This window comes from Aquila chrysaetos, chromosome 18 (genome assembly GCF_900496995.4).
Source record: "Aquila chrysaetos chrysaetos chromosome 18, bAquChr1.4, whole genome shotgun sequence".
Classification (NCBI taxonomy): Eukaryota; Metazoa; Chordata; class Aves; order Accipitriformes; family Accipitridae; genus Aquila; species Aquila chrysaetos.
In genome coordinates this window covers 4064422-4090244 of record NC_044021.1, presented here as the reverse complement: position 1 = coordinate 4090244, position 25823 = coordinate 4064422, and the positions used below count along the sequence as shown (strand labels likewise).

Genomic DNA, 25823 nt, shown 5'->3' with positions numbered 1-25823 from the left:
AGGACCTTCCCGAGCCTGCTGCCCTTCGCCCCAAAGAAATGGAGCGGTGGGCTCTGCGACTCCAGCACGACCCGCAGCGGCGGCCACTGCGGCGGCACTGGAGCTGGGACGCAAGCGGCAAAGCGGAGGAGCCCCCCAAGGGCACAGGCGGAGGGGTGAAAGGCACCTGCATCGACCGAGGAAGAGGGAACGTCAACGGAAACCCGCGCGGGAAAGATCTCAATGCGAGCGGCACGGAGGAGAACAAGCTGCTTGTCGGACTCCACCGGCAGCGCTCCTAGAACAAAACACCCCTCGGATGGGCCCGGGGGACTCCCCGGCCCCTCGCCGACACCAGCGGGCTCATTCCGAAAGAGCGGTTTGACACCTCGAGGCGTCCTCTGCTGAAGCGCTGCAGCCCGGAGGAGAAAGCAGCAAGACGTGTCAGTCAACTCGGCAGGCACGCACCGCAGGACAGCCCAAGGAATTTTAAGTTCCTACCTGTCAATAAACAGTTATCCCAAGGGACAGACATTGAGGTGCTGGAGCGTGTCCAGAGAAGGGTTATGAAGCTGGTGAGGGGCCTGGAGCACAAGTCTTATGAGGAGCGGCTGAGGGAACTGGGGTTGTTTAATCTGGAGAAAAGGAGGCTGAGGGGAGACCTCATCGGTCTCTACAACTACCTGAAAGGAGGTTGTAGCGGGGTGGGGTCAGTCTCTTCTCCTGAGTAACTAGTGATAGGACGAGAGGAAATAGCCTCAAGTTGCACCACAGGAGGTTTAGCTTGGCTATTGGGAAAATTTCTTTACTGAAAGGGTTGTCGGGTATTGGAACAGGCTGCCCAGGGAAGTGGTGGTGTCACCATCCCTGGAGGTGTTCAAAAACCACGTAGACATGGTACTTCAGGATGTGGTTCAGTGGGCATGGTGGTGTTGAGTTGACGGTTGGACTTGATCTTAAAGGTCTCTTCCAACCTAAACGATTCTATGATTCTAAGATTCTATGATAGCCAGGAAAACAGCAGCATCAAGGAACCCATGACAAACAAAAAAACCAACTCATCTAGGCTTGTTTACTGTCTAAGCAGTGTCAGTCACAGCTGTTAATTCTTACAGGCGGTGCGTACCTCTGCTGTCAGGTAAAGACCCTGCTCTAACAGCCAGCCCCCTTTGACCAGGCTGCATCCACGTAGCTCGTCATTCCCATCTCCATACAGGGTCTGCCTGCCGTACCCTCACGACACGGATTTTATGTCTGCCTTCAGAGCACAGCCCTCTCTGAAAGCATCCCAGACTCTGCATGGAGTTGTGTATTTTTCACATGGATTAATAATCACATATAATTTATGATTAAGAATCACAAATAATTCACGTCTCCTAGTGATGCGTCAGATCACAAAGCCTGTGCTTTCCCACTAGGTATGGGCAGAGGTTATTCCAGCTGTATTACTTGTTTGCTTGGGAGTTTCACCTGTCTCTCTCCCTCTTTCCAAGACAGATTAGAAGCAGAAGGGAAAGGCAACAGAAAGCAAAATATCAAAGCCATCACTCTAAATGCAAATGGCGCCTCTTTCCCCCTGTCTCTCAATGTCTAGCCTGATGAAAGTCAAACCTTCAGCTTTATTCTGCAGAGCTAATGCTATTAGTATGGAAGCAGCCGGGGTGTTTAAACCCTACTCTCCCTTCGCCTTTTAAAGGGCAACAGTTTCAAACTGGCATTTTTTAATTAGCTCACACACATAGGAGTCCTCTGCCTTTTTTTGAGAGTGCATTACCAGGCACTTCTTGCCTAGACTCTTAAGGAAAAAGGCAAGTTGAAAGGTAAAACTGACTGCATCAAGATAACTTAAATTTCAGTTACTATCACTCACTGTAATACCAAAGTCATAGCTAGTACAAACATTTCACAAAAATATGATTCCAGAGCCCAGAATATTCTGTGTGGAAGTCCTCTGCTTGTAAAAACCACATTATCATGATGGCTAATGCATGTTTGATATTGTTACAGACATTTGGGTGTCAAGAGAAGCTTCAAGCGAAGCACTCCGGACATCAGTTGCAGGGACCAAGAGACCACAGTTCCCTGACACCTCTGCATTTGCACAACTGCCTAAAAACTGGACAGTTATGTGGCAAGGTCTACATGAAGTACAAATTATGCAGCCCTGTAAAACATGGTGTCATCCTGCATATCGAGCTCTTCTTGAGGGGCTGGCACTTGGCAGAGGCACAACTTTCACTTGTAAACTAAGAAAATGAAATACAGAGTACTGGACAGTTTCTGACCTTGGAACCCGGCAGTGTCATTTTTAAAGATCTACAATGATATGAAATCCCCTCTTTTTAAGACCACAGCCTTTGGCAAGCTTGTCACAGCTGAAATTCGTGCGCAGGAAGCGACACAAAATGAGACCAGAACTGAAGGACAGCGAACACATCCGCAGGTCGCTCCCAGACAAAGGCGTCAGGCACACGCGCGGTGCGGAGCTGCGCTCAGAGCAAAACGGGGGGAAACCGGTGGGACATCTCTTCGTCACACAGACAGGCCTGAAACAAGTACTTAAGTTTGCAGAAAGAGTGATTTTGCACAAACTTGGCAATGAAAAACTTGCCAGCGTTTCCCCGGTGGCAGCTGACCTGCCAGCAGTGCCAAGCACCTTGCCACGATGCTTCGTCGCTGCAGAGATGCTGGGGCAGACTTGACGACAAAGCTCCACGCGCACCACATTGTTTCACGGCACTAGTCTGATGCTAAGATACACATTTCCCACTTTCATAGCACCATTCACCCAACGTGACCACCCCACCCTGGAAACATCAATGCTAAGCACTTGAAAAATCTGGAAAATCTCGGCAATGTATTATGGACAAGGAATCTGAGACGGGCTCTTGCCCAAGACCACATGCAGAGCTAGTGACAGGACTAGAGGCTGAGCGTATACAGCATCATCCTGTATTTTTAGCCCTCCACCTTAAGGCGTTGTGCTTCAAATAAGACCAACACAACTCTTCTGCTCAGTCAAGCCTTCTCCTCAGAGAAATGAATGGTTGTTGAAAGAAATGTTTGGGCAGCACAAGTTGCCTTGCTAGACACATCCCTCTGCACGGGTACATGGTGTCAGTGGCATCTGTCCCCACCAGTGACATGGGGACAGGAGCTAGAGACACAGCTCCTCTCTCTGTCAGGAGCTTCCAGCACCTCCACACAGGCTACAGAGAAATCCCAAGCACTGGGGTCTGGGTCCTGAGGATGCCAAAAATGTACAGTATCACTCCTCAGCTGTGAGAAAATGGGAAGAAGCTACAAAGACAGGATAAGGCTGAAAAGAAACTAAAAGCCACTGACTTAAAAATTTCTCAGAAAATTAATGAAGTAGCCTGCAGCAGTTCTGGAGTATTTTACAACATGTTCGCCTTCACTGGAGCCTTCTCAAGAAGTGGACAGTAACACCCTTATCTCCTTTTTTTCCTCGCTTATGCTGGGGCAAAACTTTGACATGATTTTATATGATCAGGCAACAGGTAGCCCAACCATGAGTTATACTGTTCACGGGAAAAAAAACAAACTTGCCATCAAAACAAATTTTGTAATATACAAACTAAACTCTCTCGAGCACCTCAGAACTGTTACAAGATCCCTAGCTACAAACTCCGCTCTCAAAACGGTCATTGACCACTTTGACTCTGCTGTGAAGTAACGAGTCCTGACAGTTTTCTATCACGAAACGCTCACGTTTTAGTTAATAAAGAGCTATTTCTCTGTCCTTCTGGAAGGCACGACACTGTCTTGTCTGATCTCTGGAGCTGCAACCATGCACAGAGGAACCGGTGTTTGCCATGCCGGGAATCCCAGCAACAGAGCACATGGGCAAAGTTCCCCATTACTGCTACGCGCCAGCACCACGCCAGCTGTAACAACCCAGGAGAGCAGAAAGGATGCCGTGTGTCCGCCATGCCTTCCCAAATTCACTCAAAGCAGAAAACTGATCCTGAAGCAATTTAGGGTTAGATGTCAGACAGCAACTCAGATTAGCGTTTGACTTTAAAGAGTGCTAGAACTCCTTTAGAAGTCACAATGCCTGAATAAAAATGTCATTAGGACTAATGTGGCCCAATGGTAATTTTTTAAAAAGTAATTTCACAGCCTAAAACAAGAGAAAATTAAGAAGCTCCTTAAGGTATGCTTTATGCAATTCTAATCACACCCACAATTTAGTTATGCAAGTGTAATGGAAGCAGCATCATTATACAACCTTTTGACTCCTGAGTACCTGTCATTCCCTTGTGCTTTCAAAACAACTAAATTATACCCATATTCATCTCCCCTAGTACAGTTTGGCACCGTGACTCCCACGGTTCAGCTGCGCAGGGTCAGGAGGTACAATGCAGAGGTATTTCTGAAATCTCAAACTCGCTTGCCTGGGTAATCATGCAAGGTCAATCATTTTCAGACATTAAGCTCAAGAAAAACTGCAGATGTTACCAAAAAACCCTTTAATGTTTGTTGTTATAACCTTGGTAGGTAGGATGTGAGGATTTAACCTGGAAGCTGTATCTAAGAAAGAAGGTGGACTGAAAGTCCTGATGCTGAACAGGAAGTCCACACCATCTACTCAGGCAACCTGGTCCAAGAAGTTAAACAAAATGAAAAAAAAGTTATATCCCAATGGCAAAAAACCTGAGAACTACAAAAATTAATTAATTTTTTCAGAATTTCAAATCCAAATGCAGACACTTATCCATAAAAACACTTGCATTTAATATCCTGACCAGCATTTTCATGCTGCTTTTGCCCCTGAAAATCAATTCTAGCACCCTTCACCTGGTAGTATTTTGTACAGATATGCAAAATTGTAGCTCTTCCTCTTACTGTATGGTGTCCCCTTCAATTTCTAATTAAATTATTTGTCTAGCAGTAAAGAAATAATAAAATTCTTAAGGGAGCGAACTTCAGTGGCTACAAAGATGTTTTCTGAGCCTTAAAACCAAAATGGGTCATTTCTTCCTGTTTCACACACTTTACCTTTTTGTTTCATCACTTGCAGAAACTGGAGAGGGCCAAAGGACGGAGCTGGGAATAACTGTACCTGCACGTATTGTTCACACCGCACTAGCTTAAAACTCACTTACTAAATACCACAGAAATCTGGTTCTTTCTCCGCTGCAGAAAACGAAAGTATAAGCTGAATACAATTTGTACAGCTCCTCCAAAAAGCAAAGCAGTTGCTTAATACGAAAGGCAGTGCAAAATGTGAGCTGGACCGGTGACCATCAAAGCAAGAAGGTATCCTAAAACACAGGGGAGAAAAGCAAGCTGGTAGGACGTGGTGTCGTCAATCGAAAAGACCACTTGACGGTGGCTCGAGAGATGGATAATACTGAGAGCTACGAGCGCCTGGCAAGCAGATCAGCAGGGGTGCCTGTCCAAAAACCAAAGCAAAACAACCCCCCAAACCAAAACAAACCCGAACCCCAAACCAAAAGTCCCCCAACCAAGCAGCACCCCCCCCAAACGCACACCTGATGCGAGAACGCCACGGGGCTGCTGTTTTAAACCCACGACGATCCCGGGGGGGTGGTTAGAGCCGAGAGCGGGGGCCCCCACAAGGCTCCCGGCCCCGAACACCCCCAAACCCACCCCAAACCCGCACCCCCCCCCCCGCAGTCTCTCCTCAGGCACACCCCGGGGCAGCTCGGCTTCTGCCTCAGCCCCACCGCTTTGCATGGCGGGGTGTGGGTGTCACCCGCGGAGCCCTTTGGAGCAGCTTTCCGGGGATTGCCACTTCGGGAAAACGGCCCCCCCTCCCCAAAGAGTCAAGCGAAAAAAAAAAAAAAAAAAATTATTAAAAAAAAAAAACAAAAAAAAAAAAAACAGAAGGAAAACCGCCAGACCCTCCCGCCAGCCCGGCGCCCCTCACCCGCTCCGCCGCGCTCCTCCTGCCTCTCTCCCCGGGGACCAAAGCCCGGCTACGAACCCAGCGCCGGCACCGCCCGGGGCGGGGATGCCGCGGGGCCGCCCCCCCCCAGCTCCTTCACCGCCCCCGGCCCCGGCGAGGTGTTCGCTGCCGTTTTGGCGGGCGGGGAGAAGGCGCGAGCCCTGCCAGCCGCCGCCAGAAGGCGAGGGGGAAGGCGGGCAGCGCCTGTGGGGAAGGGCGGGAAGGCTGACCGGGGCTCGTCAGCCCTCCCTCGGCCTGTCCTCGGCTGAGGAGAGGAGCGGAGCGGAGCGGAGCGGCGGGTCTCCATGGCCCCCCGCAGCCCCTCCGTCAGCCGGGTGCGGTCTGGGCTGCGGGGTCACGCTACGGGCTTGTACGTTTTATAGCAGCAGTTGCCTTAACGGAGACCGACGGCGTCGGCGGCTGTTGGAAACCCAGCCGTGAAATGGAAAGACGCCTTAGTGACTTCGAAGTTGGGGTTTTTTTTTTTTTTCCTTTCTCCCGTCATTAAATGTTGATCTCCTCACTAATTCACTCATTAACAAGATGAAGCGCATTCACCCGAAAAGAAATCCACCCTTGCCAGGTACTTTCCCTTATAGCAGTTCTTTTAGGTGTAATTTGTCCCAGAATTTGCATAGACCCGTGTAATTTCTTTTCTGGTTACGCATTAAAGAACAATTTTCTTCCATCTCCCCAGGGACTTTGCAGGAAAACCAGAAGGGAATTGTAATGGTCTGAACGAGTGACGCAGACCTAAATCTTTCACAGAGTTACAAGCCGTTTGCTCCAGTACAGAGCCAGGACAAACTTACAGGGTTGGTTCGTTTTGTTTTCTTCTAAAATATCATAAGATATTAAAATGGTTGGAGATAGAAAATCAACACTTTTCATGAAACAGTGGAGGCATTTGTACTGTCTGGCATGAATATCCGATTGTTTCTCCACCCATCTCAGTTAATCTGGGCAAGGAACAAAATAGATAGACCCTGGTAAATACCGGTGTGCCAAGCACTCACTTAGGTGCACTCTCAGAAAGCCACGAACACACTTATCCAAGCAAAAGAATATCTAGGCTTAAAAACCAGCTAAAAATAGCAAAAGTAAATGGTTGACTTAAGAGGCCTAAAGCTGCCAGTGTGTGCTGCTCCATCAAAAAATCCATTTTGGAAAAAAAAAAAAAAAAAAGGCATTTTCGAAGTGCCATCTCTGCCTCTCTGCAGCATCAGCTAGCGGGTGCTTTCCCTTTGGATGTGCAGCTGATGGTTTACCGTAGCTGTGTCTCAGGAGGTGCAGCTGAGAGCGATGCTGTTAGGATATAGCTCACATGGCATCCACCTGCGAAGGCTCCGACGTACCTGGGATTTGTTTCTGAGCCACGTCTTGCCTGCAGCTATCGCATGCTTCAGCTTCCTTCTTGCCTTGGCCAGGCCAGTGTTGGTGGCACTTGATGGTTTAGCGTTCCAGCCAAATCCAAATTTGCCTCTTTCTGCCCTCTCTAACCTGTGATAAGATCTTAGGATTTAGTAGGTGATCTCTTTGTGCAGAGACGCCTGAAAGTTAATGTTTATCTGGTTGCTGACTCATTAGAGAAGAGAGGTGAAACACACGTAGTACGAACATTGCAGATCAACCCCCGTACCAGTGAGTCCTTCCCACTTCGCGGCTCTCTGCTCGGGGCATTTATTCAGCACTTCAGCACGGTCTGGAGAACCACCGATGCCCTCCTATGCGTGCTCTTGCTGGGAATAAGGTCTGGAGCAATCGGTCAGACAAGAGATCACTTGAAACCTCTTGAGGTATTTTTTGAACTTAACGCTGTCCATATGCCTTTTCTTCCTCCTTAAGCTCTTTCCAGACCTCTTCCCTCAGCCATTTACGGAGAGCTCTCTACTACCTTTTCCCATTTGTGGGCTTCAGCAGGGGAGTGTTGTCTCTCCTCCTTGCAAGTCGCTGAGACGGGACAGCCCCTACCCGCCTGCTTCTTCTGCAAACCCCTCCTCAGCCTGGGGTGCAGACAGCTCTGGTGAGACTGAGCCAGGTAACACACAGGCCTCCTGCACTCCATGTTGGACTGCTCTGGCCATGCCAGTACTGTTAGCTGAATATGAGTTAGGATCATCCCAAGGAGAGCAAGCAAGGTGGAGGTCTGAGCCAGGATCAACTGCAAAAAGGGGAATAGCAGCTAACTGGAAGGTAGTTTCTGTTACAGACAGTGTGGAAGTGGAAACGTGCTGCTACAAAGGTTCAGAAAGCTTCAGAAAATGTGAAGTTCCCCAAAATGTCTTGGAAAATAATGTAGGGAGCTAGAGAAGGCCTTACCTAGAGTATGCATTCAATGTGTTTCTGCAGAAGTAATGCCTCTCCCCTGCTTTGCCTCCAAGTAGGCAGCAGCTCCGTGGGGACAAGGGGAGAGCTCCAGGGAGCTCAGACTGGAGGCAGCCTCAGTTTGATTCTCTTCCTCCAGACTTTCCGGTCATGGCATTTTGTACATGTTTGTGATACTCAGACAAGGCTACATGCTGATGGCAATCTTCTACTGCTTAGGGATATTTATGATATTTCCTTCCTTTAGGGGAGCATTATGAACTTTCCCATAACATGAACCTCCAGGTTTTTCTGCCGGTCATGGCATCTCCAAGCTGCAGGCATGACTGTGACTAAATCCCTCCGCTTGTACACACACGAGACTGCATAGCATTTACAGCAAAAGCTTATACTGAAAGCAGCGCTAAGCAAATGTGAAGACATTTTAACTGTCTCTGTTTAAACCCACAAATCAGCAGCAGAAGCAACTGCCATGTTCTTGCTCCCATCTGCAGGTGAGCAGCAGGATTATAACCACAGCCCAAAGAACGTAAACAGTTCAAAAGGAGTGAGAAAAGGGTCTGCTGAGACAAAGGCAACAGCAGCCAAACCAGTGAAAGTAGGAAATCTAGCTGCAGAACTGGTGAGAGCTTCACCCTTCGGTTTTTCAAGTCCGTTATTAACACTCAGGAACCATTTCCCTGTTTATCATCATTTATTACTCCTACCAAGGTCAGGTATAGGCCAACACATAGGTAAAAGTCACGCCCATGCAGCTGTGATCTGCAGCACAGGAGCTTCCTATAGCTGATCACCAGCTTGGTGAGATGCCAAAATTTAGAGCACAGCTCTACGGACTTACCAACACTTCTCTTTGAGTGGTTAATTCTGCTTCGTTTTTCTCGCTCAGGGGACTGGTCTCTGTTCTTACTTGCCTTTCTGTCATGTCGCCTCTGCATCTCCTCTCCAGAGTATCCCCCCAGCTGGATTTCTCTCCCCTGACTTCTTTTGCTTGGGGTGGAAAATGAGTCTCTACAGACTTAGCTCGTCTTCACAGATCAACAAGCCGTGAAAGGATCTGGCTTCCTGTTTCATTTCCGTTCAAGTTTTCAAAGTCACACGGGCTGTGTGTGCTTCTCCATATCCAAGCCACAAGAAAAAAAAAAAAAGAAATCAAGCATAACTCAGCTATTTATAAAGGTCACATTGCTACCTCCCTCCGCATCTTCCAAGTTGTTTGAGGGCTGGAAATTGTAGGGTGATTTTTCAAACTGTGATGTACCACCTATACATGGTCTCTATCTTAGTGGTAGTCCTCAGAGTGTCACAGCCTCTTCTTTTCAACTCCAATGTCATGTTTGATTGCTAAGCGTTTAACGTTACTTATCACGCAATCAACATGCTTTCTGTAGAAACACTCTGACCGTGAAAAGGAAACAGGTGGTCCACACAAGCACCCCTTCACTATTAAGATATGGACTATGCTATGTAAAAGCAAAGTTTACACAGATGACACAATTAAATCACTTAATAGATATAGGATTTTTAATAGGAGTAAGCAAAGGGTCCTTCAAGAGATCCTTTCCTTGCACCTCCTTATTCATCGCTTTAAGTTAAATGAGACCAGTGGTTTCTCTACAGTCTAAGGCTACCAATTGCTTCTTAATGACACTGTTGGAAGATATAGCCCAATACCATAGCTTACAAGTTCACTAAATCCAGGCTCCTGCTCTGAAAATACCCACAAATTCTTGTTTCAGAGGTGGAGGCAACCATTTGCCTTGCCAGATTCCTCTTCTGGTGACTGTTGCTCCACGTTACAGATGGATTTAAAAAAAAATTGCTGGAACTCGTACAGTTACTGACTCACATTTTCCCTTACACTGGAATGCTGATTTCCCTTTCTACAGCTTTTATTACAGTATTTTTGTTAAATTAGTTTTAAAATGCTATTTTTCCATTATCACCCGTAGATTGCGAGCATTTACTGAAAAAAAAAAAAAAAAAAAAAGGAAATTTGGAAAGGTGGGGTTGGGGGGATAACCATTACTGATATTACATTATTCTTTCTGTTTGTTAGCTTCTCAGGAGCTGAAGGTGAAATCTCTCCCTGCTCCGGTCTGAGGCTTGGGCCCCATGACTGCAAGCCTGCAAACACTTCTTATGTCACCATTACTGTGGAGGAAGTAGGAGAGGAACAATAAAGAGTTTGCTGCCTTTGAACGCTCTCATGCTATTCACACTCCATGCTAGTGAGCATCCAAAGGCAGCAAGTGAACGCATAAAGACAGTGTGTGTATATATATATATATACATGCACACATTTATATGTATAATGCATGTATTTTTCTTGTCTCAGTTCAGTTTCAGTTAGCAGAACAAGATAGTTCTGAGAAGGAAAAACTGTGGGCTGGCTACAGGAGCAGTGCATCTCCAAGGGGAGATTTGGAAAGAAAATTAGTAGGAGAGAAGGAAACACCGCATATGCCCTCTTTTGCTTTACTTGCTCAGCACAGGGTTGGGATTTTTTAATAAAGCAAAGCAGCAAGCTGGTTAGTTTAAATTATACAGTGAAAATTAACTGGCTTCACTGCATTGAACTCCCTTTCATCATCTTAAACTCCTCTATTGTACTTCTTAATCCATTTTTGTCTGGTAGGTTGGTTTGCTCTGGCCAGAAGCAGTTCTGGATGTTTCGCACTGCCTACTCATCCTCTTGCAGTTTCCACATTCTTTAACCCATGTACCATATTTCCCAACCAAGCATAGCTGGTTCACCTGGATAACCCTTTAATAACTCTTTAGGCTTTATCCAAGCAGGAAAAGCATGGATTACCTCACTTTCCTGCTGTGCTGGGACATGAATATTTGCCTGAGCTCTGCATTTCTCCCATAGCCCTGTGAGCATCTTTAGGGCATGGCAAAAATGCTGGGACATCTGAACACTCTGTGTGGCAGGGATCTAGGCACTTGGAGGAGTTTTGGAAAGAGATGTCGTCTTCTCTCCAACAGGATCAGGCAACAGGCAAAAAAGGGCTCCAAGAGGGAGAAGAGGACAGACCAGGACCTTCTGTACCCCTTCCTTGCAGGAAAGCCTCAGCTGAGCTTTGGAACGGGACTAAGTTACAAAAAATACAAGATAAATTCCGCCCCCACACACACCCCCTGTGCCTTTTTTTTTTTTGTTAGAAACAACTAAGAGGTTTATGCAAGGTCATGGGGAGAAGAGAAAGACAAACCTAAAATGGAAGATGACGAGTTTGGTGTGCTAGAAGCAGTGACCACCTGGGCTGATACAGTCCACAAACTAAGAATAGCTGTGTTTTACCAAGCAGCTGGTGTTTGCATGCCTGCCTATTTGCAGTCTTTATCACATTCACAAGCTGACAAGGAAATTTCCTTTGTCCGCCCCCATGCTTCTGTGGCGGGTGTTATCAGATGGCCTCTCCTACCCGTGACATTCCCTTGTGGTTCTGTGAGATGTAGAAAATGAGGTCTGCGTTTGACTTCACCACAGCTCAACACGCGTATTTCCCTGCTCACCAGTGATAGGAGAGCTCTTGGTCTTCAACGGCAGTTGGGAAACCCAAACATGACGTGGCACAACATCATCCAGCTATCTGAAAGCTTTGAGCACGAATGCTTTAGAGATGTGATGACTGCCTGCATTCATCCCGGAGTTGTGGGCAGTTTCATCTCAGTTACTGAGCTCTAGAGCCAACTTCTTTCTTTCTGCTTTCTCCCTTTCTATCAGAAGCAGACTAAGGTTACAGAGACAAATATCCACAACCTCCGCTTGCATGTAGTCACATTTGTTCTGCTGTAACAAGTTGTCCTACCCTCTTATCTGTTACCTGGAAGAAAATCACCCTTTTAAGAACAATCATCCTTTTCGTGGGCAACTTTCTGCTGTAGCTGCGTAAGTTCGGGGCAGGAGAGGCTGCCCTATGCAGGTGTACAAGGGGTTGCTTAGTGGGTCAACAAGTTATCCTTTTCCTTCTGAAGATTAATAAGGGGACTAGCAACAATACAATCTACTTTCTGGCCAGATTAGGATTTTGGAAGCATCAAGCAAGTTGTTAGTACAGAGTTGCTGGCTAGTGCCTGGGCTTGGGCACAGGAGAGCAACAGCGTTGGGAAAAGGAATCCCTGCTACAAAATCTGTGACAGGCCTTGCTTTTGGACAATTCTTTGTAAATCAGATAGTTTATACTTGGAATAAGAGTCCATATTATGGCTTCTTTTTCTTTAGAAATCAACATGCAAAGACTCAGAATTCAGCTGTTTCTTCTTCAGGCTGTAAGACGTTACTGCCAGAAGAAACAAGACATGGCCTACTCGAAGGCACTTGCCTTTTTTTTTTTTTGTTCTAGTGTCAGTGCCTGGCTTTGCAACAGTGACTAAATACTTATGTTTTGCTCTCAAAAGTGCATGGCAGCAAATCAAAGCAAGCATTTTAAGACCTGGGTGCTGTGAGTGACTCACTGAGGCTACAGATCAGAGCACCCCCTTCCCTGGGCTTCTCTGCTGAAGTAGGAGGAGCGAGCCACTTTCTGCCACCTCCGCGAAGAACCGCAGCAGTCCTCAGCGATGGCTTGTTTTGTTCTGAAACAGCAGAACAGGATCACTAAGGGGAAGAAAGGAGCTCATTCTTTTCGGAGGAAGGAGTCAGCCCAACCCAAAACATCAAATGCCATCAGTGAAAAGAACAAAATTCCCTCAGAGAGAGACTTAGCAACAAGCAGGAAAATGAGACAGATATAAAAACCGAGGCCACTAAGGGAAAGGAGTAGCCTGTACCCAGAGGAGCAACAGTGCTGATGGAAAAGTCACAGAGAGACAAGGGCTTGAGCATCTACATGCCCCCTTTCATAATGCAGCTTATTGATCTAAATGACTTTTAGATTAATAGAAACAGTAACAGAAGATGTTCCTTTCTGAAAGATGCTTTGTGCAACTGATAATTTGCTTATTCTGAATTGCAAAGGTAAACATCCTGGTTCTATTTGCCATTTTCTGCTCCCCATCTCCCAACAGAATCACCATCCATGCTGACAGCTGAAATTATGTGCTTCTTCATGTAACAGGTCAAAATAACCTACTGCTAAGCTAATATACGCTATATTTGTCTATACATTTCACAACACAGAAGGAAGGATGACATTAATTTCTTTTAATTAGGCTATGGGACAGGAATTGAGAGTATGAAAGCCTATTTTTGCAGTTGCCAAATTCTTACACATCTTCAGCAAATACTTTTACCACCTGTTATAAAAGGGGAAAGGAAATAAGAAGCTTTCTCCATCTGTAAAGCAAAGCTTGATGATTAAAACTGAGAGATGCTGAAATTACCATGGTGATGGAGACTCTTCAGCTGAATATACAGCCCCCGCTGTGATGACAAGCAGCACTCTCATCTCCCTTTGCAGTGAGTGACAATAAAGACAGAATTCTCCTACTTGCAAGGAATGTCAGCACCTTCCTCACAAAGGATTAAATGATTTCTTTTTCTGTAGTTTTTTATGGCTCTTACCCCTTTCGACATTCTACTATTTAGACTGCAAGTATTAGGATTTCTACTTTCTGGCAAGTAAATGACATACATTTTCTTAAAAAAATAGCCCGTGTTGAGAATGTAAAAATGAGATTTCCTGGCTGTTCCCATATGGCTTCTTCTCAAATATAGACATATATGCACATTTCCCTGGACCCACCTTCCACCACAGAAATTTTGTCTCAGTGAAATTTGGCTTTGGATGTTTATAGGATTTCTGGACACCCCATGGCCCTGCAAGAACTGTCGTTCCCTCAGCGTGTCAGGCGTGCAGCGATCCCACCCGTGGGGATGCACAAAGCAGCCTGTGCACCATAACTTGGAAGGTCTGATCCATCCCCGGCAGGTTGGACTCCAAGCACGATCGCTACAAGTTACAGGAGTCAGGAGCTGGTGCTTTGTTTCAGCTTCTCACATCCATTTTCCACAAGGAAGGTGTGGATTTTGAGTAGCACCGGAAGAACAAAGCAGAAGTCTGCTGCCTCAGTTTGGGAGAAGGAGGACTGTGTCTTGGATTCTGCCTTTGTTTCCTCAAAATTACTTCTAGATTTAATCGTATCCTCTGAACAATCTGGATTTACGTTGCATCAGAATAATGCTACTTTCTGTGGCACTTCAGGATGACAGTTTGAAGATACTTGAAGCTGCCACCAAATTTTTATGGGGAGTTTTACATTTAAAAGGATCATTAACTATACAATCACATAATTGGCTCCTTATGTCACAGGTTTTGTTTGAAAAGCTCAAATGGTTTCTACATATGTTAATAAACTTGTTTTAGCACCGAGAGCATAAATACATGACAAATTGTCTGGGAGGAGAAATGAAAGGGAGACCATCTAAACTTCCATTTTTGTGAGGGAAGAAATCTGACACGCTGGAGGCACAGCAGGAAACCAATGAGGAACAGAATGTACAACCGTTGCTGCTGTTAAATATAAATCCTCAGCTCTGAGGCATTGAAGAGCCTTGCTCTCCGGGTCTTTTTCTGCTAACAAGTGTCTCATGTCCCCCAAATGCCTCACCTTCAGGACATTTCAAAAAGTTGAGTCAGATGAGGGTATTCTGCCTCTTTCTCCATCTACTGTAAGTTATTCCAGAAGGTGCTGGAGCACTTTTCTGCAGGTCATACAAGCATAATGTTGCTGGAGTTTCTTTTTTTTTTTTAAGTTTTTTTATTAGGTCTAACATAACTGTCAAATGCACAGCTCTATTCTGCCATCAATTGTGTATTACAAGTGAAAAAACCCAAGCTGACAATTCTTTATGCTTTGCTACATTTGGTTTTTTCCAAGCAAAGGTAGGAACAGTCCTTCCTCCACTGACCTTCAAGTGTTAGTCTAACACAAAATGTACTAGTATGAGTCAAACAGTATGACGACAACAGCATCATGGTAAAGTAAATATCATATAGTTCTACTTCCTTCCACTGGCAGTATTTCCAAGAGACAGACTTCATAAAGAGCTACACCCAATAGTAAAATAATTTGCGCTCCATAAACAAATACAGAGAGCTGTTATAAAGTCCAACATGGAGCTCAGCCAGAAATGAGCCACTACTTTTAAGTGGCAATATGTCAGCTGCAAATGAGCAACTCAACAGAAGCTGAGACATTTGTATAGTCAAACTAGTAGGAGGCCTAAAAAGCCAAAGTTAAAGCTGCAGATGGTAGTAGGTTTTGCAAAATGAACACCCTTGGTCTCCGTACATGGACCTACAGTTTTGGAAAGCTTCCCCCCTGCTCCGCCCCCCCCCCCCCCCCCCCCCAATGTAACATTAGATTTCTCTTGTTTATGGAATTAATTGAAACATTGCAAAAAAGCAGCCTAAGTGTGGCTGAGGGAATGACAAATACACACTAGCCAGCTGCCAGACCTCCTGTTTTCCTCATCAGAACCAAGGACAGGATTTCACAGTCCAACCTACGTAGAGACCTCTGCTACCATCCTCCCTCCATTGCCTAACTGCTGTGATAGACTTGCTAAGCCAAATACCACCGACACGAACAGTTGAAGCAGTTTTGGCTTTTTGTATAGGAGCTCCACGGTGTGGAGTCAGCTGTCTCGCTAGAAATGGGAAGCTGAGATAACGCCTGTCGCAATGACAGATTTAGGAGGTAATGCCTGCTCGGTTGCCTCAAAAGGAGGCCAGGACATGCAGTGTGCTTTGAAACACTGTAAGGCAACAACATTAATACGTACAAATTTTTATACCTAACTTGTTTAAGTGCTGGGTCTCTATGCGTAGAGATTCTTCCCAACAAAACTGCTCTCAGCACCTGAGCACTTTGTTTCTAGGACAGGGTACTTTGGACACAAAGCTGTGTCCTGGTGGTGAGTACGTCCCTGTGTCCTTGTGGCGTGTACATCCTTACTGCCAGTCTAATGTCCATCACCGTAACGGAGGATAGGCACTCAGCAGAAGAGCACAAAGTCCCACACAGCTGTCATGATTTGCCATTTTTGCCTCTTCTTTTTTTCCCTGACACAAGTGTTTCTACAACCCCCACGCCGAGAACAGCTAGAAAAGACCTATTTAACTGTTCCATAATGAGCAAAGAGCCCTTTCGCCTCCTCTCTCATGGAGTGGTGTAGGAAAGCCCTGAGTATGCACCGAAGGGAAGAACCTGGAGAAATGTAAGTAGACATTTTGAGACCCCAGCTCCAGCAGAGCCCCCTCAGAGCAGTACAAAGAGAGCTCTGGGGATTGCATCCTCCAGCAGAAAGATTAGAACAGCAATCCCTGCTGAAGGTAACGCCTTTCAGTGTAACACTTCTCTACAACGAAATAACTTCATTTTGACTTCCAGTGGCTGGAGAAACTCTGAAATGTTAAAAATAAAAAAAATAAAATAATAATAAAAAAAAAAAAGTCTTGATGACAAGAAATAGCTGCAATAAGGCAGGGTGGCAGATGCTCCATGACAGCACAACAGCATAAAAGAGAAATACAACAGCTGTTGATACTTAAGAAAACCCAGCCTTATACTACTTTGTTATAGACCACCTCCAACATTTACACAGAGGTGTATTCTTCATCTAATACCCCTTCATCCAACTGGAAAGCTATTCCCTTGCACCTCTAAAATACAACAGAGGGGGAAGCTCAAGTAACATCGTAGAAGTTGATACTTCTCTGCCTGACTTGGGCAAAAAGTCAATGTTTGACATCAAGCAAACTTAACCATGGAAAATAAAACCCTGCATTACATAGGACTGTAATACCAAGGCTCTGAAAAAAACCCTTTACAACATCGGCTGCAGCTTTCACGCTATTAGATTCCACAGCATACGCATGTGATTTCAATATTTCTTTTTTAAAAAAAAAAGCCACTTCAAATATAAATAGATTATCACAATGGTTGCTTGCTAATACAGGGTCTGATGTGTGATAGAAATTAAAAAGTAGAAAAGCAAGATTGCTAGAAAAAATACTTGGGTTATCTGGGAGTAGATTTGCAAAGCAGATAAAGAGTTTCTGAGGAGCACTTAAGCACAGAAACAGTTCACATCTGAACTAATGGCAAAGAGCGTTCCCGTTTCCTCCTTATTTTAAAACCGACAGATGGTGTTTAGGCCTTGTAAAAGGTTACCCCTCTCAACTCTTGCAGTTGACTAACAGAGAAAAATATGTTTCTTGATTATTTGTCAAAGCAAACATTACAGACTCAAGAGGAAGATTCAACTTTAATCAAGTACTTGCACTACTTACCTAACCACGCACAACTGGAAAAGTCACAGCATGCAAACAGAAACAGATGTTCGCTTTCACAAACAAATGCCATCCTCACCCATCCATAAATCATTCGGAGGATGAAAAGGAATCATACTCCTATCGGCCACGTACTGACTATCCCAGAACATTCTTACTCAAAGATACTTATAATATCTTTATTAAATACCAAATAAAGATATTTTCCTCTCTGAACTTTATCTCTGCGGTCTCTTTGGGATATTAGCTTCCAAGACAAGCAGCAGACACTTCTAGGGGAATGCTTTGAACTTGCACAGGGAGTTATTTTGAAGGGATGCCATCTATTCTCAGTATACTATCTTGCCTCCACTAGACCCATTAGCTTATCAGAAATTACTGGAAATAGTTTTTAGTGTAAAAATCTTGATTACTATTTTGCATATTTGAACATGTTGCCAATTCAATCCTCCTCTTTCCCATCTCCAGGGATTAGCATCCTCTTCAGCATTTCTCCCATCCTGCTCCAAAGATGTTGAAAGTTGGCTGCAATGTATTTCTCATGGCTGAACTGCTGGATGACAGTGCACTCTCTAAAGCCAGTCATGACCTAGTAACAGACAAGCTACAGCCAGTACAAAGAGATAGCAAATAGCAATGTATCAGTGTGGAGAAAAAGACATTAAGTAAATTAGGTATTTGTTGTAAAGTTCCATACCAAAGAGCAGGACATGCACAGGCAGCCATGCCATGGTTTCTGTAGGTGCACCATTCTTCCCTTGGTCAGACTCTGAGGCGGTGGCAGGGATCAGATGCACAGCTGAAGTCCAGCGCTGTCCATGCCTACTCCTAAGGAGGCTAACTTCTCATTGGCATCCTAGTAAGACACGCGCTTGCAGTCACCTCCTTTCTGTGTTTGCCTGCCATCTTTCACTTCTTTCTCTCCGTAGTCTTATTTCTCCCCAGTCTCCATCTGTCTTGGCCTCCCTGAGTACTTTTTGAATTGTTGACTGTCTTGAAGTGGATGTAGCACCCTTGGCTTCTTCAGTACATTAGGCAGAACAAGCTCATGCTGTTACCATGTCATGAGTAACTCAGATTTGGGAAAAGCTTTAATTTCTTTCCCATGAACTACCACATAATTCAACTCTGAGGCAAAGCCCTAGGAAACTAGGCTTCCTTTCTTTGTGCATATAAATAATCACCTATGTGTCTCTTAATCGCTGCTATATTTCTACTTACAGAGAAAGCAAAGGAAGGGCAAATATAATTTTATGCCTGACTTTGGTTTGCAAACCCTGAATTCAGAAAAAAGAACCACCAAGAATTGTATGTGCAGTCAACATACCTTGAAGGAATCTATACACTTTTCCACATATGTACATCTTTTTGCAGTATTTGCAGTGTGCATGCACTCCACTGCAGCTGCCACCCTTTCTTACAGCACAACATTATCCCTGTGTGCCAATATAATTTATCAGTGCAGACATCGTATCTTTCATTTCCTCACATCTGATGATCCATCAGAAGGTAGCTGGAGAAAGAGCAACATATGGAGAACATATTTTAAAGCATGCAAGTGAATGACCAGTTTTCTTTTCTCCTGTGAGTGCTTGCATACACGTCCCACACTGTGAGATAAATCCAGGCAACACCATACACATTCACGGAGTAACTGAATGTGTATCTCAGACTTTACTGAGCAGTGACAGAAGCATCATACATGGAAAGTGAGGAGCAGTGTAGTGCCTTTGTGCAAATGAAACTCCCCAACAAGGACTTTGCAAATTAAAAGGACAAGGGCATTTTTCACTGCTGTTGCCTGTGTTGCAGTGAAGAATGCTCTCAGCAAAGGTAGTGGATCTACCTTGACAGTCTTGCTGCAGGTCACGAAACTGCCAGCTAACCAGCGAGACTACATCCCCAGGGTCACACCATCAGATCATTTAGTTTTGGCAACCACCATGTATGAAGATTGCCCTGAAAGGTGTGATTTTCTGCAGAACAAAGGCCAAAGCTGAAGTTTTGTGTGAGTTATGAAGCAACCCCCTGACCACAGAAATGTGCTAGATGGAAAAGAAAACAATGCCATTAATTTCTTGACTCCTGGCAGAAACAACACGCAGCTACTGGCCCAGCATAAGCTCTTGAAAAAACCCAATAAATTACATGGAAGAAAAGAACATTAGAAGGAACAGTTATTAGACCTGAATCTCTCTTATGCTCCTGGAAGAAAAAAAGCTTGCCAAAAGGTGAAGCTGTTACAAGCTCAGATGACTGCCTCATCCATATCATGACCACCAGTGTAATAGGAATTCAGCTAGGATTTTCATACCTAAAAATTCCCTAGAGAGTGGGATAAGAGAAAACAGAGAGCCTCTTATAGCAAGCAGATGACTTCCCCAGTAGAGATGCAGACCCCTATTGCAACCTTATACTTATCATGTATCAAATATTTATGCTATATCCATACTTCATCAAATAAAGAATATCATATTTCCATTTTAAAAAGTAACAGACTATTAAGCAGGTGGAGATCTTGAAAAGGAAATGGATGGCTAAACATTAAGTGAAAAATCAGGTCCACTTAGAAAAATTAGTACTTAATCCAAAAAGACAAATAAAGACAAATAAAGACTCAACTCACTTTAGACTTGAGAACCACTCAACACCCAAGCTGTGGGATGGAGTATAACAGCATGCTTTACATTCTTTGCAAGCAGGTCTGAAAAGCGAGGGAAGATTCCCAGCTGTTATCCACAGCCAGTAACCAGGGTAAAAGCAGCAATCATCACCAGATTTACACCCTGCCTTACTTTGTGGAAGATCCTTAGAAGAAACGGGTTTAGGCCTCCATCAAACTCTAAGAGCAGTGAGTAATTTTGATGTTCAGGGACTTTTTGGTGGTGACCAAGTTACCCCCAGGACACCCCATCCTAAAAGCCTCCCTTTAATACCTCACGATATATCATAACATTCTTTTTCCATCAGCGTCAATCAGCCAGGACTGTCCACTAGCATCTAACACTCCCAACAACAGCAACAAAACCAGAACAAACCAATGGATGCATCAACTCCTGTAACTGGGGCTAGCACAGATTCCCAGCTTTGAGTTTCCTGGTAATCAAGGAGTCCAGAACCCTCCAAGTCCCAGGAGAGCGCTCCATCGCCAAAGAAGGAAGTACTCTCTCGCCATCGGTCTTGAGAGATGGCAAATTAAATGACATCATTCTGCAAATACTCAGTGGATCTTGGCATCACTGAAGGGAAAGTCTGAGAGCTTGAAGAACCGTCCATCTCAAGGGATCACATGGTCTTCAGCAACACACAGGCAAAATACATGATGTAAACTGCTATTTGACCAGCAGTGATTAGGCAGATTCCCGGTGGTACAACAGGGCAAACCTTCAGCTGCTGCCAGCTCTTCCTCAGTATTTGGGAGTAACCCTTGGGATAGCGAGCTCTCGCAGAGACTGAGTTGGTGTGCTAAGTGAATTTCTGGTGCTGACTACTGCCAGGTGAGTCTTCGGGAAGCTTAACGTGAAATTTCTGCAAGTAATCTTTGGAGATACTCCTGCTGCGTGATTTCAGTGCGGAAACAAGCCTCCTGCTTGGGACCCAAGTAAATCCTTTTGCTGAAGTGAGGGTGCTAGCCTCACTAAAATCAGTATTTGAAATTTAATTTGAAAGCGATGAGTTTCAGCTTAATCAAGTCCAAGGCAGGTTACAATTTCCTCCCTCAGGATGAGAGGAAATGAGTTTGATGGCTCCAGGAGCTGGCAAGAAAACTCCTGGAAAAGGAGTTCTTGAAAAAGTCAGGGGAGCCAGGCTGACTGAGTAGTAAAAGGAAGGCCAGCAGTAGTCAGCTTCTATTTGTTTAGAGATCTCCATGCTCAGTTCCATCAGAACAATCTCTCCCCAAGGCAGTCGTAATACCTCAGCTTCATCTGGGAAATAAAGCGGCTGAGAAAGTTCAACGAGAGAAAATTAACGTTCATGGGGGGGGGGACATGCTGAAAGGGGGATCCAAGTTTTACATGTAACATCACGGGCTCTAAACTGACCATTGCCGCTCAACTTGGGAACACGATCTCAGGATTTAATATTCCAAGAAGTATCAGCTCAAAAGAAGTCAAAGCAAGGTGAACACTTGGAATTTTTAGAAAAGGAATACAGAACAAAGTGCCATTTTGCAGCTGTGTAACTCATGATGCACCTGTATCCTGAATATTGTGTGAGCTTCGCCCCCTCCCATCACAGAAAATATACAGCTTGGAAGTAGGGAAGGTTCAGAGAAAGGCAATTAAGATGATACATACCTGAGGAATAAACAGAGCAGTACTCTTTAGCCTGGTAAACAGATGACCAAATGAAAAGTAAGGTAGAAGACTAAAAGGAAAGGTAGGACACAAAAGTTGGGGAGATGAACTGCTTGCTGTCTTTTCCAAAACAAAGCTTTGGAGACATCAAAGGAAGATGTCAGTGGGTTCTTCACACAGCATGGAGTTCAACCGCATAACCTGTTGCTACACAAAGTTATGGATATCCGTGGTTTACTGCCACTCTAGAACAATAATTAGGTATTAAGTAATCCTCAATGGACTTTTCTTCCATGAAATGCAAAGCCATCATTTGGTCAGGAAGACCATTTGGTATGGCACAGGAGAATACATGGGGGGTGGTAATGGATGGAATGTCTTTGGAGGGCTGGAAATTCAGTTTGCACAGATTAAAGTGTTGCTTTAGTGTTAAGGTTTCATCCTTTCTGTAGTTCAACATATTCATCCTCTTTGGATGGAAGATATTTTCCTTCACAAACCCCGAAATTTGGAGCAATGAGAACCAATACCTTACCACAGGCATAATGACAGAATCCAAAGCTTCATCCACTGCAACTGATGCAGTTCCGAGTATGTCATCTACACATTTCCTCAAACAACAAGGATGACAATCCCTTCAGCAGTTGAGAGAAGAATGTATGTGTTAAGAAGAAAACTCACTAAAAAAAAGCAGCTTTCAGATTACTGCTCTCGACAATTACACAATGAAAACATTGCAAGCATCATCTTTCCTGAAGATAGCTCAAAGAGTTCATGTATTAAACCTCAGATGCATCTCTAGCTACCTACAACCTACAGGTTAGCTATCTCTAACCTACAACCAGTGGGGAAAACTGGAAACTTGGTGCTCTTCTCTCATACTAGGGTTCATAATGGCTTGTTTTATTGGAAGGCATAGATTGACTGAGGGGAGTTTATTATTAGCAGGCTTGGTGCTGGCTCTTCTGACATTCCTAGGGGAATAGGAGGAGATCAGACTGCCCTCCTCAGTAACTCCAACTGCCCCTCCACTCCCATTCCCCTGAAGCTTTTTGGGTAGGGCTAAGGGGAGCGAATTAGGGGAGATGAGAAGTGTTCCTGTTTTGAAGACTAAGACATCATGAGAGAAGCATATTCTCCTGTCCTTAGACATCAGGCTCTTAGTCCCTGCGGCAGGTCAGCGAAATGGGAGATCTCATTCTTGTATTGATGCCCGGTGTTAACGACATGGAACAGAGGACCACCGAGTGCATTTACTTGGGAAATGCTGGGGCGACCGCCAGGCATGTGAAGCCTGAGGTGCTGGGTATGTGTCTTTGCTTGCCAGGAAGGAGAGAGAACAGTGGGCATCAGCTTCTTTGCAGTGATGAGAAATCATCATGCTCTTGCATTACAGTGCACACAAAAGAAACCTTTTATCTTGACTGCTTGGGCAGAAGTGAACATGCAAAAAGTACTTGAAGTACAACCTCTAGAGATGCAAAACCTATCTGTTACCCTCCATCAAGATTTAATTTCAGAAAAAAAATTCAAAGTTGTTTGCCTGAGGGATACAGCAGCCGTTCTAACAAAAACACTGCAATACCTGGAGCTGATTTAAACAAATATAGAAACTCAGTCTTACCTGGTTCTACCTACCTCCACATGCAGCTGAATCCCTATAGCAGAGAAATCAGTAACACACCCACACCGAGTCTAACTACACGTGAGAAGGTTATATAAAGCTTAGCTCATCTTCTGGACCGGAGCAGACATGGTAACACTCCCTGCACTAATCCCTAGCACACAAATACACTGCTGTTTGCAGCAAAGATTGGCTGTCCAAATACTTCACCAAATACCAGCTACTCAGAGGTTTAACTACCTGCAGCCGCTGGTTATATATATATTCCCGTCTTAATTTCTCTTAAGATTTTGGGAACCATGGGGTTTAACCTCAAGTCAGCCATTGGTTTTCCCCCTGGTTACATTCATTTCTCACTCACCAGCCTCTCTTTTTGATGTGGTCCCACACTGACACTCTCAGCAGTGGGGTTTTAATGTTTCCTGACAGTATCATGCAGTACGCTACATGCAAAGAACATCCCATTATATTTTCAGGCATCTTCTACTACCAGTCAGGCTTGCACAGGTACCAAAATCTTTTCAGGAAGCCAGATGCTTTTGCTGTGTCATTCTGGAAGATGTCTATTGCGCCCTGGCCTGAACATGCTTTTGGATTTGGAGAAAGAAAAAAGCCAGTTATTTTTAATTCTATTCATCAACACATTAATAGTCCCATCTGAGAATGAGGATGACTTATAGTTAAGTGACCTCTATACTCCCACAAGAGAAAACCAGGCTCTCCCATCCTGCTCCTCACGAGCACAGGCAGAGGCCTAACACGTAAGGAAGGCAATGTAGGTTGCTTCCCTGGCCATGGAAATATTATCTAGCCAGGCCTTCTGCTTAGCAGTTGCACAACGGTTTTCAAGTTAAGCTGTGTTCTTCAAATGTGCAATGGAGAACTCCCGCGCTCCCAAACCCCCCTTGAGAAATACTGACACGCGTGCACTGACTAAAGTCTGGCAAACTCTTTTCTTCCTCAACTACCAGTAAGAAGCGATTGGGGTATGTTATAAAAAAGAAACATTTATACGCATTCTTCTCTTGAACCTCCCTGGCCATTTTTCGCCCTTTCAGCTATGACACGGACTGCCACTCCCTACGTTCTACAACGTTCCCGCATCAGAAACCTCACACCAGCTGCTCTCACCCACGCTTTTGGTTTCCACTCCCTGTCAGCCCGCAGTGCTGGCTCGCTGGGTGCAGGACAGTCAAGAAGCACTGCACCCGACTGAGCCCAAGAGGCATTTGCAGCCCCGACCGCGCAATTTAGCGAAACAAAAGGACCTTACACATACATTATCTCTTCAAAGCATTTGAAGAGATATCCAAATTGAGGAGCCCATCATTCAAGCTTTCTTCAGCTGGAAGCTCTCACACCGAACAGCAGGTTTTAGTGCAAAACTCCACTCTGTCAAAAGATGTTAGCTTTCCCAAGTGGCAGGGCTCACAGAGAGGGCCAGAAACAGTGCACTCTTGTTTAAATACGAGTGGAAGAATATATCTCTGCTACTTTAAACACCTACAAGTGCATTATTTCTCTGTATAGCATTTGGGTAACTTCTCCCCAGCTTAGTGTATCTTCAGTCAAGAAGTATTTTAGAGAACTCATGGATACAAACTCTTCCATGGAGCATGTTGCCATCTATTTCCCTGTCATGGAAAAACCTTCCAGTGGCTCATCCTTGGCAGTACATTCTTCCTGAATATTCCCTGTCTCTCTCAATGTAAAACGTCTCTCTCAATTATCTCTCTCAGTAGTAAATTGTGAGGAATAAAGGGACTGTTTCATCACTTGACAGGTAGTAGCAGAAAAAAAAAGTGGAAAAAAAAAGATGTATACAATGCAATGACAAGCATAAACACTCTGCATTGTTCCCTGACCTTCCACTTCATTTTGAATTGCAAACAGATTAATGATAGCAGAAGAGGGAGAGAGATAAATGTACACAATGAAAAAGTTTTCTGCTTCATCCTTCATTGGATGCGAACAGAGTTTAGCTGCAAAACCCAAGCCTTTATGGTTGAAAGTAACTTTTCTTCATAATGAATCTGGAATGCCTGAAAGATGTGGGAAATCTGTGCCCCAGTTTAATATTAAACTGAAATATGATCCTTCGGTCTTTAACTGGGAACATCTGGTAGAAAACTCTGCTGGTCAAAATTTACTAGCTAATAAAGACTATAATGAATTTCCACAGTTAGAGAGTTATGCATGTTTTATATAAAAGCAATCATGACACTACAAAGCACTCAACACTTAGAGCAAAGGCAAATATTATTTTGTAAGGCATGAAAGAAAGATACATCATTGCAATTTAAAATTAATTTTATGGCAATAAAATAAGGTACTTTTTTTCTTTTTAAATACAGAGCCCAATTAAAATATAACCAAACCTAAACTTTAAAACTCCTTAAAGCAAGAGATCAGACAAA

At 44.5% G+C, this 25823-nt stretch overlaps 1 protein-coding gene and 2 long non-coding RNA genes across 6 annotated transcripts in view; 2 read left to right on the top strand and 1 right to left on the bottom strand.

Moving 5' to 3' along the window:
• The window catches only part of OTULINL (OTU deubiquitinase with linear linkage specificity like), a 26250-nt gene extending 15701 nt beyond the window's left edge, over positions 1–10549 (bottom strand). The window contains exon 1 of one of the 4 annotated variants that reach the window (XM_030041961.2): positions 9081–10549. In XM_030041961.2, coding sequence (XP_029897821.1) covers positions 9081–9177 — 97 coding nt within the window. In that variant the 5' untranslated portion in view covers positions 9178–10549. Of the gene's footprint in view, positions 1–5001; positions 5112–5498; positions 5610–5896; positions 5997–9080 lie in introns of those variants that run through there. The other 3 variants (XM_030041963.2, XM_030041960.2, XM_030041962.2) reach the window with 3 other exon arrangements.
• Positions 6095–6782, top strand: LOC121232431. Its single transcript, XR_005930845.1, has 2 exons — positions 6095–6497; positions 6612–6782. It is a non-coding gene; the product is annotated as an uncharacterized LOC121232431 (long non-coding RNA).
• On the top strand, positions 7436–25823 carry LOC121232432. Its single transcript, XR_005930846.1, has 3 exons — positions 7436–7710; positions 20187–20335; positions 20455–25823. It is a non-coding gene; the product is annotated as an uncharacterized LOC121232432 (long non-coding RNA).